The sequence below is a fragment of the Balaenoptera acutorostrata genome, chromosome 6 (genome assembly GCF_949987535.1).
Source record: "Balaenoptera acutorostrata chromosome 6, mBalAcu1.1, whole genome shotgun sequence".
Lineage (NCBI taxonomy): Eukaryota > Metazoa > Chordata > Mammalia > Artiodactyla > Balaenopteridae > Balaenoptera > Balaenoptera acutorostrata.
Genome location: NC_080069.1, coordinates 91553133 through 91565241, shown reverse-complemented (window position 1 = coordinate 91565241; position 12109 = coordinate 91553133). Strand labels below are relative to the sequence as shown.

At 45.3% G+C, this 12109-nt stretch overlaps 1 protein-coding gene across 1 annotated transcript in view; it reads left to right on the top strand.

Moving 5' to 3' along the window:
• Positions 1-12109, top strand: part of TRIM14 (tripartite motif containing 14) — an 83855-nt gene that overhangs the window by 49740 nt on the left and 22006 nt on the right. Inside the window, 4 exon segments of the mRNA XM_057549158.1 lie at positions 1634-1795; positions 4402-4469; positions 4471-4495; positions 11249-11482. Of these exon segments, the coding sequence (XP_057405141.1) occupies positions 1634-1795; positions 4402-4469; positions 4471-4495; positions 11249-11482 (489 nt within the window).

The following is a 12109-nucleotide window of genomic DNA, read 5'->3' as shown; positions in this document are numbered from 1 at the left end:
TTTAGGGAAAAGAGTGTTCCAAGCAGAGAAAACTACCTGTTCCATAGTCTGGAAACAAGCAAAGGGTGGAGCATAGACAGGGCAGAGATCATGAGTATTAAGAGCCAAGGGCAGACTTCCCTGGTCGTCCAGGGGTTAAAACTCCATGCTTCTACTGCAGGGAGCGTGGGTTCGATCCCTGGTAGGGGAAGCTCCACATGCGAGCGGTGCGACCAAAAAAAAAAAAGGAACGGAAAGAGCCAAGGGCTTTGTAGGTGGGAGCTGAGACTTTTTTTCCCTAGTTTTATTGAGGTATGATTGACAAAAATTGTATATATTTATGTTGTTTGTGATTTCTTGAGGTGTATGTGGTAATGATTACGATATGAATACATTGTGAAATGATCACCACAATCTAGTTGATTAACACATCCATTACCTCACATCGTTACCATTTTTTGTGTATGGTTGAGAACATTTGAGATCCAATCTCAACAAATCTCAAGTGTACAATGCAGTATTATTAACTATAGTCACCATGCTGTACATTAGATCCCCAGAACTTATGGGTTCTGTAACTTAAACTTTGTACCCTTTTCCCCCACCCTACCCTTTTCTGTCAGCCCCTTGCAACCACCTTTCTACTCTCTATCAGTTTGACTTTTTTTTTTTTTTTTTTAGATTCCACATATTTAGGTATCATACAGTATTTGTCTTTCTCCGTCTGGCTTATTTCACTTAGCATAATGTCTTCCTGGCTCATTCATTTAGAAAATGGCAGGATTTCCTCTTTTAAGTCTGAATAACATTTCACTATATATACGTGCATATACCACATCTTCTTTATCCATTCATCCATTGATGGACACTTGGGTTTTTTCCATATTTTGGCTATTGTAAATAATGCTGCAGTGAACATGGGAGTGCAGATAGCTCTGAGATACTGACTTCATATTCTTTGGATATACACCCAGAAGTAAGATTGCTGGATCATATGGTAGTTCTATTTTTAATTTTTTGAGGAACCTCCATACTGTTTTCCATAATGCCTGTACCAACTTACATTCCGTGGATGCTGAGACTTTAGCGTGGGTGCAGGTGGAGTTTCCAGAATGTTTCTCACAATTGCGGGAATCGTTATTTCTCTTGGGGATAGGGCAAGAGAGAATTAAGGGAAAATGAAAAGCTAGGTAATGCACAGCATCCCGGAAGGCCACAGCCAACTTTGGTCCCATCCACAGGGCTGCAGTTTTCTGGTCATGACTGGACGAGCGTCACTCAGCGGGGAAGCCCACCTCCTTGCAGTTAGTTAGCCCATTCGAAGTGAGCCCCCATTTGCGCTGTGGCCGCCTCTGGGCTAGACACAGAGCCGGGAGAACAGGCCTGAGCATTCACTGCCCGGGCAGATGGGCGGGAGAGCACCGTGCTGTCCGCAGGGTGATGATGCTGCAGCTGCGCCCTGGCCTGCCGGGGGCGCCCTGCCATGTGTCTGTCTTTCCCTGCCGGAAGTGGGACGGCCCTGAGCGCCCCGCCCCACCGCCCAGGTTTCGATTTCCCTGCCGGCCCCTCTCTGCGCGGCGTCCCCAAAACTTGGGGGTGAATGGCGGGCGCGGCGGCGCCAAGTGGGACTCCTGGGGGGCTGGGCCCAGCGTAGCCCGAAGATGCGCGCGGCTGGCGCAGCCCGGAGCACGGCGACCCCGTGGCTGAGCTCTTCGGTCGCCGCTGCCGCCGCTGCGTGTGCGCGCTTTGCCGGGTGCTGGGCTCGCACCGCGGCCACCCGGTTGGTCTGGCGCTGGAGGAGGCGGCGCGCGTGCAGGTGGGGACGCGGGGGCGGGAGCCCGGGAGCAACGGGCGGGGAGGGGCGTACCGGGTCCCACTGACAGTTCCCGGTTGGGACCAGGACCCCCAAGGCGGTCCAGAGACCATCTAGGAGGCCGACCTGTTGTTGTTCAGAAAAAGAAACTGAAGCCCAAGGAAAGGCAAGGCCATCATTTAAGCATAAGAAGAGGTGGGTTTGGGAGTGAGAACTTGGGCGCCCCGGCCGGCACCGGATATCCCGGACCTCATCCACCAAGGCGGGTCCACCACACTGCCTTTGGGCCGGAAGAAATTCTGCCTTTTAACAAAGACGAAAAAATCCCTCCCGCTTCGAAAACATCTGTGTTTCCGGAAAGCCACACAAACACCTCCTCTGGTTTTCCCTCCTGGAATTCAGAGAGGGACTGCGGACCGCCTGATCGCCCTGGGAGCGGACACAAAGGCCCTCTGCCTACGCCGTTCTGCCCCTCCCCCTCCATACCCGCTCCATTCCACGCTCATAACAGCTTGGTGAGAGCTAGGCCAGACGCTTCGTGGACAAGGAGAGGAGGGTTCTGGAGGCCGAGGAGGGCCTTGAACCCAGGACTGCCTCCCACGGGCCCTTTCTCACCTTGGAGCTCTCACCCATGCTTATTCCTAATAGTGGAAGGGGGGGGGGGGTCTGGACTCTTGTCCCAACCTTGTGGCCAACTTGTCCAGTGACTCTAGTCAGACCCCTCCAACCTCTGTGGGCTAGGCAGGCCCTCCTGTCACAGACAGATGTTGATTCTACCACTTCCACCTTAAAGAAGTCGACTGTGGTTAATCCAGCCCCACAATGACCTATCCCCTGCACAGCATGACTTAACACCATCATGGTGACAACCTTGGAGCTCCACTGTGAGACTGGGCCACATGGGGGCCAATCTAGCAGGTGGAGTCCAGGATTCAAGGCTTGCCTCTGCCTCCAAGATCATCTTCTTCTTATCTATAAAATGGTTGTAATAATAATTTTGTTCCTCAAAATGCTGTTTTCAAAGTTAACAAGGCTGCTTTCAGAGATATAGCTTTTAATAGGCAGGTCTACCCACCTACCCCTTTTGCATCCACACACCCACCCACTCACCTGTCTGTTCATGCATCATCCATCCGCCCATTCATTCATTCATTCAACATCCATTCAACTCATATCTGGTGCCATGAGTCAAGGAATAGACCAATTCTTCCCTGACCTGGAGGAGTTCCTTTGCTAGTGGGGGAAGAACAAACAGTGACGACACAGTATGATAAGTACTGTAATTGGAGAGTCTGAGGCAGTGGTCAGTGGGAGCCAAAGAGAGGACAATGTGAACCAGGTGCAGGAAGCCCAGCAAGACTTCCTGGAGGAGGAGCCATTGGAACTGGCGGTGAAAAATAAGTGGGGTTTCACCAGGTACCTAGACTGGAGAAGCACCCTGTGACTGGAGGTTTCAAGCACCAGGAAGCTGGGTTATCCTTGGCTGATAGGCGGGAGCTGGACTTGAAGGCTTAGAAATCACAGTGGGGTATGGATGTACTCCTGGAAGTTGAGGCTATGGCTCATACTTGGGTTACTATTGTGTTCCCAGCCCCCCCACTCACTCCCAGCCCCCCAGCTAGAATAAAACTGCACACCGTAGCAAATGCTTGTTGGATATTAAAATAACGATACAAGCTACGTCTGTTGAGCACTTACTGTGTGCCAAGCACTATACCAAGCACTTTGTGTACTTTTTATTCTTTACAGCAACTCTGTAGGGGTGTCCCCTTTTGTGTAGCTGAGGAAACCGAGGTTTAGAAAGGTGAGGTCACTTGCCCAGGTCATGTGGAAGGAGAACTGGGACTCAGACCTAGGAGGTCCCATCTGACTCTGGGGCTTAGGCTCATGACTTGCTCCAGCTCTCCACTTGAATTTGGCAGCCCCTGGTAATTCTGTTCAATTCAGCAAACACTTCTGGGTCACCCCCGGTCCCTATGGGGGAGCGGGAGCCAAGGATGGAGCAGACCTGCCCTCAGGAAGCTCCCAGTTGGTCCAGCAGCTGAGTGTAAGGTGAGCCATAAGAAGGTAAGATGGAGGTAAGGCCTTTGGAGAAATGGCAGTTGCAAAAAGCAGAGATAAGGAAGGGAGCCATCTTAGGTGGGAGAGGGGACCTCTTAACACATGCAGGTCCTCTGAACCCCAACCCAGGCCAGAGGACCACAGACCAAGCCTGGATGCAAGTTCCATGAGGGCAGCTCCAAGAACAGGCCCCAGCACATTACTCAGTATTCACTCTAGAAGTGAAGGCTCTTCCCCTGACCCCAAGCTGCTTCCCTAAAGTCCTATTTGAGGGCCTGGAAAAGCAGGTCACAAGCAGGACTATCCTAGAAAAAAAGGGGGCACCTCGAGGTTTGGAGAATACGTCATGTGGGCCTCTGAGGATCAGAGTGGCCCTAGTTCCAGCTCGTCTTCCAATTTGCCTCATGACTTTGGGCAAGTCAGCTCACCTTCTGAGTCTCAGCTCAGCTGAAAAAAAATACAGGAGTGAGAGGACATGACCCCTGTGGTGACTTGTTATCTCAAAAGTGACAACATTAAGACTTCTCTCCTAATGCTTTCACATACAGAAACTCACCCAAGAATGTTTGAAGAATTTGACAACCAAGAAGCAGCAGCAAGTTGGCAACATAACCCAGACAAGATGCTGCTGAGAAGCTCAAGGCAAGTGGGGGATTCTTCCTTATTCTAGATGAGATGTCCACCTTTGCCCTTGGACACACAGTTCTCCCCAATATGGAGCCAAGGGAAAATGAAAACCAGCCTCAAAGGGGCAGGTCAGGTTTGGTGAGACCTGGGGCTTCTGTAATTTAGGGGGCCCTTTTGGAGAAAAAGAACACAAAATTAGTTGCAAGACCATGAAGGGGCCATGCCAGGGAGGGACCTGGGGCTCCTGTTTCATTAGCTTTGTGGTGAATCTGCCTCTGCCCAGCGCCCTAGCCTTGTCCCATAATGCCTGACAAAATGGAGGAACGGCCTTTTCTCCCGCCATGGCCAAAGCCATTCTCTTGGGCAGATTAGTCCTCCATCCCCCGCACCCCAAACTGCCTTAAGCAAAGCAAAATACAAGGTAAGGAACACACAAATCGCTCTTTAGGTTTCACTGTTGAAAGAAAGTAAATAGGTATAAATGTATTCCATAAATATGTACTTTCTTCAGGCTTCTCCTTGCATAACACTTTATTTAAGTGGATTCTTTTGTGGGTTTTAAGTGAGAAGCTGGGGCTGACGTTATCCCAGCTGCTGTTTTGACTGTGAGAATGGTGTGGCTCTTTAGGAGCGTTTTAGGTGAACTTGGCCAATCGCTTCCCTTCTCAGCCTCAGCTGCCACCACCTCAAAGTGAGGGCTGGAGTGGGTTGCCCTCCCAGGGCCTGTCTCACTGAGGGCTCTGTGAACCCCAGACTGGCCACCCCAAGTCAGGCAGGGAGATTGGCTCTGACAACCACAGGAGTAGCTGGCATCCAGACCAGGCCACAGAGTTGGCCCCCTGTTTGCCCAGCATCCATTATCTTTCGGGTGACAGCATGCCCCAGTTTACTGGGGACAGTTGTGGTTTACACCTGTGACCCTGGGTTAATTATTAATCATGTCATGTCTTCAAGAGCAGGACTCTGGGTATAGGCAACTACATCAGTTCAAAAGGATTTGGGAACTGAAAGTTGGCACACCTGAAGGGATGGCAGAGGTGCTTTGGGCTGTTCAGCCAGAAGAACAGAGTCAGGGCACAGTCTCACTGTCTGTAAATCTCTGAGCAGATATGGTTTGGGGGTCCCCGAGGAAAGAGTTAGGATCCGTGTGGAAAGTCTAAGGGGGCAGGTTTCAGCTTAATCTAAGGAATGGTTTTCTTTCTTTGAAGCTTTTCCCCAACTTTTAAACTTTATTTTGAAGTAATTACAGATTTATAGGAAGTTGCAAAAGTAGTGCATGACCCTGGATGGATGACAAGATTCCTTGCCCTTCCCCTAGGCCAGTGGGTGGACTTTTACTGGTGCCTAGTTCATGGATGAAGCGGCTCTCTGTGAATCTGGTTTGATGCGGGTCAGGTGGCCCCCTTCCCACTCCCAGGACGCCAGGTGCCCAGGGCGCCCTCCTAGATGACCCGGCCCCAGCATGGTGTGGCTCTCATACGCCCCTCCACCTCCACCCCACCTGGGTCCCTCACTCAGCTCCCGCCCATGGTTCTGACGCCAAGTTCCCTCTTTGTTTTTGGCACCCAAGGATTTCCCTTTTTTTGTTGTTGTTTGTTTGATTGTGGGTTGGTTTTTTGGGTTTTGTTTTGTTTTTTTCAGCTTGATCACGTAATTTTAAAATTTGCTCATTTTATCAGCATTTCCATGTGTTTGAAGTAGGAAGGGGGATTTCCATGTCAGCTCCTTCTCCCTTTTTGACCAAAACTATATGTCATTTTACATATGGGGGGTTTTGTGGTTGTTTGTTTAAGACCCTAACCCTTCCCTATGTCATTAAAAGTTCTTTATCAATGTCAGTATTAGAGGCTGTATATTCCATTATATGGATCGACCATGATTCATGAAACCATTTTCCTAATGTTGAACATTTAGATCACTTCCAGGCTTTCACTCATGTAAAACAACGCTGCAGTGATATTTGGCACCTTGATTTATTTTCTTTGGGACACGTTCATGGAAGTGAGTCGCCTGGCTCAATAGGCACAGACGTTTGTAGAGAGTCTGGTACGTTCTGCTGAACTCTGGCAGGCGTAGTTGTGGCAGAAAGGTCTGGGGCAACCTTGCTTACTCAGAGGCAGTACTAGGGAAAAGGCCATTTGCCTGAAAATTAATCCATAAAACAGCTTGGTAAACAAATTAAAACCAGTAAAGTTCATAAATGTCAAACATCTACTGTTCAGAAGCCAACAACCAGGCCTAGCCATCCACGCCTTTCCAGAGAGCAATCAAGAAGGACTTGATCGTGAATCCCCAGCCAACACCCATTAAATGATTTTTCTCTGACATCCTTGTTAATAGGCTGTTTGCTGCCCCATCATGGCTCTTCAGCGGGCTCATACATGCCAGGTGTAGGGAAAATCAACACTTGCCTGCCGCCCTAACTTTTTACTCAAACTGGGATGAGTTGACAATATAGCAGAGTGGTTATAGTCTTCTTTCAAATCTTCCAAATTTTCCACAGTGAGCTTTTGATACTTTTGTGAACAACAACAAAAGAGTATATAAATACATGATATATATATAGATATATATTAGTTCACTTTGAACCAATGTGGCCCAAACCAGTGTACTTCCTTGTTTCATTTCCAGAATTCTCTCTCTCAGTCTTTTTTTTTTTTTTTAACCATATTGCATAATCAGCCTCATCTTGCCTATACTTAAGTTTTCTATGCTGAGATTTATAACAATGTGTAGTGTCATTAAGCTTATTTTGTATATTCTTCTTTAAAAAGTGGATCTGTAGAAACTGCTTGGAGCCCAGTTGGTTGGGGGAAGATATTTGCTCTCGGTTTCTGTAGGAAGGTCCTCCGTGTACATATGTTGCCTCCAAAATGTGTGGATAAATCAAGCGTTTAGAACACATTCTCTTTCCTTCGTTTAGTCATTCAACAAAGATATATTTCTGTCCAGGCTCACTGACTCATAGAAACCATGTTGTGAGTGTGGACTAATTCCCAAGCTAGCCCAAAGCCAATTTAATCAATATGAAGCTCTAAACTCAGAGCCTCACCACTGCCTAGAACATTGCACGGGAAACACAGACTTTGGGAGCCCATCCCGTAGATCCTGCCAAACCACACATTCCTGCCCCACTAAGGAGAGAACATGGCACACGGGGGAGCCTGCCCACCCCCATGCCTGCCTGGGTACCAAGGATCTTTCTGCTGTGTGGGCTGTACAGACATTTGGGCTGAGGAAAGAAGCCGGCCTGATTTTTTTGTTGTTATGATTTTATTTTTTAATTGTACTAGTAATACATGAATGCATCTCAGTTTATAAAATTTAAATAGTTTATTAGAATACAGTGTACAGCTATGGAAAGTACAGAGTGAGAGTCCCTCTTGACCATCTCCCCAATCCCACACCTCTTCCCAAACATGACCAAACTAACAGACATTTTATTTTTTAAAAATTTTGATTAATTTATTTATTTTGGCTGTGTTGGGTCTTCTTGCTCCATGCGGGCTTTCTCTAGTTGCGGTGAGCGGGGGCTACTCTTCGTTGCGGTGCGCGGGCTTCTCATTGCGGTGGCTTCTCTTGTTGCAGAGCACGGGCTCTAGGCGCGTGGGCTTCAGTAGTTGTGGCACGTGGGCTCAGTAGTTGTGGCTCACGGGCTTCAGAGCACAGGCTCAGTAGTTGTGGCGCACAGGCTTAGATGCTCCACGGCATGTGGGATCTTCCCGGACCAGGGCTCGAACCCATGTCCCCTGAACTGACAGGCGGATTCTTTTTTTTTTTTTTTTTTGACAGGCGGATTCTTATCCACTGTGCCACCAGGGAAGTCCCCAGACATTTTAAATGCACTTGCAAACATGCAGATGCATATATACATGTACACTTTTAATTTTGTTATCTTTTACATAAATGGGATCATCCTATATGTATTATTCTGCAACTTGCCCTTTTTCACACAGTGTCTTGAAGAGCTTTCCACGACAGGACATATAGGTCCACTGCATTCTTTGTGTGTGTGTGTGTGTGTGTGTGTGTGTGTGTGTGTGTGTGTGTGTGTGTGGCAAAATACACATAACATAAAAGTTACCATTTTAACCATTTTTAAGCGAATAATTCAGTGGCATTAATTACATTCACAGTGTTGTACAACCATCAGCACTCTTTCCAAAAGTTTTTCATTACCCTAAATATAAACTCTGTAATCATTAAGCAATTACTTCCCATTCCCCTCCCACCAGCTCCTGGTAACCTCTAATCTACTTCCTGTCTCTATGAATTTGCCTACTCTAGATATTTCATATAAGTGGAATCATACAATATTTGTCCTTCTCTGTCTGGCTTATTTAATTTAGCATCATGTCTTCAAGGTTCATCCATATTACAGCATGTGTCAGAACACTGCATTCGTTTTAATCACTGAATATTATTATTTCATTGTATGAATGCAGCATAGTTTGTACAATGAACATATATATATACTTCCCATGTTGACAATTTTGTCCAACTTTTCTCTATCTCCAACAATGCTATAGTGAGCTTCTTGGTATACAAATATTTGTGCACATGTGCAAACATTTTCTAGGATCAATTCCTGCAAGAGGAGCTGCTGCATCAAAGGATTTAAGCATTTTAAATTTTGATTTTATCATATCACCCTCTAAAAATGCAATACTAATGGACACTACCACCTGCAGTGTATGTAAGTGCCTATTCCACACACCCTTATGGACTCTTGGTATTATCCATCAGTTAGCATTCTTCCAGTCTGATGGCCAATATATATATATATATTTTTTTTTTTTTTGATTATGCTGCTCACTTCCTTGATTGTTTGGGACGCTGAGGCACCTCTTCATATGTCTATTGGCATTTGCATATCTCTGGTCCATTTTTAAATTGAATGATTTCTTTTTTCACTATATGTTATGGATAGTAAGCCTGTGTAGTTTGTTACTTGTCATGTGGCTTTGTTTACAGTGCCTTACCTCTCGGGAAGAGTTTCTTTTTTTATGTAGTCCAACCTGTCATGACTCTGAGTTTTGGGTTCCTCTTACAGAGGTCTTCCCTTCTCAAATTTTTAAAAATAAAATTGTTTTGTATTTTATTCTAGCAGGTTTATTATTTTTTTAATGTATAGTGCTTTGATCTATTTAGAATTGTTTGTTTGTTTAGCTTTTATCGTGGAAAACCTCAAGCATACATACGTGTTTTGAAGCAAATCGCAGACATACCATTTCATCTGTAAAACTCTGAGCATATTACCTCTATAAGATAAGTACTCATTTTTTAAAGTATATAACCATAGTATCATCATCACACCTATGAAAATTAACAGTGGTTCCTTAATATTATCAAATATCCAACCAGTAGTCACATTCCCAATTGTCTTATAAACGTCACATTTTATTTGTTTATTTGAATTAGGAGTGAAATAAAGTTTTCAAAATGCGATGGGTTGATATATTTTTTTAAGTTGATGGTTAACATGCTCCTCTGTCCTCTATGTGTCTTCTAAATTGTATCTTTAAGTTAGATCTAGAGGCTTAATCAGATTCACATTCACATTTTTCACAAGAGTACTTCATAGGTGGGGTTCTGTCTGAATTTATTTTTGTATACAGAATAAGATAAGGATCTAACTTAGTTTTTTTAAAAATACATGATTAATTGCATGCTGTACCAATACCATTTGTTGAATTATATATATAATTATATTAATTATATATATGTATATACATACTTTTCTAAGCTATTCTTTGCTCTTGATCTTTTTGTCTATACCTAAGCCACATAGTTTTAAACCCTGTACCTTTATAGTTTGTTCTGATATCTAATAAGGCAGCTCATCGTTCATTGATGTTTTTTTTTGGCCATGCCACACAGCTTGCAGGATCTTAGTTCTCCGACCAGGAATCAAACCAGTGCCCTCAGCAGTGAAAGCCTGGCGTCCTAACCACAGGACCGCCAGGGAATTCCCCTTCATTGATCCTTTAAAAGAAATTTTTGGCTTTTCCTGTGCTTATTCTCCCCCATGGTAATTTAACATTCGGTTAATCTGTATGTTAAGACTTTGATTGGGATTGCATCCAATTTATAGACTAATTTGGAGACAAATGGCATCTTTATAGTATTCAATCTTCCCAGCCAGGGATATGGTTTTTCTTCCATGCATTCAGATTATTTTATGTCTTTCAGTACAATTTTATGCTTTTCTTTATCTTGGCCCTTACAGTTTTTGTTAGGTCTAGTTTTTTGTTTTTTTTTTTTTTTTAATTTATGGCTATGTTGGGTCTTCGTTTCTGTGCGAGGGCTTTCTCTAGTTGCGGCAAGTGGGGGCTACTCATCGTGGTGCGCGGGCCTCTCATTATTGCGGCCTCTCCTGTTGCGGAGCACAGGCTCCAGACGCGCAGGCTCAGCAATTGTGGCTCACGGGCCCAGTTGCTCCACGGCATGAGGGATCCCCCCAGACCAGGGCTCGAACCCGTGTCCCCTGCATTGGCAGGCAGACTCTCAACCACTGCACCACCAGGGAAGCCCCCTAGGTCTAGTTTTAAATATTTTGCTATTTTTTTTCTACTGTTTTAAGGATGATCTTTATTTCTCCATTCATTTTCCAATTGGTTATAGCTGGTACTTAGGAAAGCTTTTTATAAGTGCTGAACTCATTTTTTAGAAGTTATAATAATTTTTTTCATGTTGATAATTTTGGATTTCCTGGTTGGCAATCATATCATCTGCATCTGGTTTTGTATTGTTCGGGTTTTTCTTTAGGCTCATGCAGAGTCAAGTAAAACCTGGCTGACAAGGAAATTTACTGAACTCAGATTACTACTTGATGAAGAGGAAGCTCTGACCAAGAAATTCATTGAGAAAAACACGCAGCTTGCCCTGCAGGCGTACAGGGAGCAAATCGAGTCTTGTGGGGAGCAAATCGATGTCATGAACAATCTCTCCAACAGGGTCTGGAATATCAGCCAGGAACCCAGTCCTGTACAGCTGCTGCAAGTAATGCTGGGTTTCTGCCCTCACAGCGGCCACCAGCCACCACATTTCATCTTGGTTAATGTGGCACTGAACACAGTATTCACACACTGAGTAAATACACAGAGAACTGCCTTGTCAGCAGGTAGACTGATTACATTGTTAGGAAGATAATATACATCTTGGACTAATTAAATGACACGAACAGCCACCATTTTTGAGGGCCTCTGTGTTCCAAGCACCTCAGGTATCTTAGCTCTAATATTTACTAGAACTCTGCAAATTGGATATTCTCACCCCATTTTACTAATGAGAAATGGAGGCTCAAGGAGATGAAGGGACTCATCCAAGGTTATACAGCTGGTAGGTGGCAGATCTGGGATCAGGTCTGTCTGACTCTAAAGCCACGAGGCATCACTGCCCAGTCCTCTGACGGTACAGTCTTAATGGAAACATCACTCCTGGAAAGGCAGGCACCCTTGCAAAAGCTACTAAGCAGACTTCAAGAGTGGAGTCACAGTTTGCTCAAAGGGGAGAGAAGGACGGGACTCCTTGGCCAGTGGGCTCTGTTGGAGGCTATTATCTTGTACTGAAGGAGAATCTAAAAACTAGCCCCTATAATATTCACTACTACACTTAGTGAAAGCATGT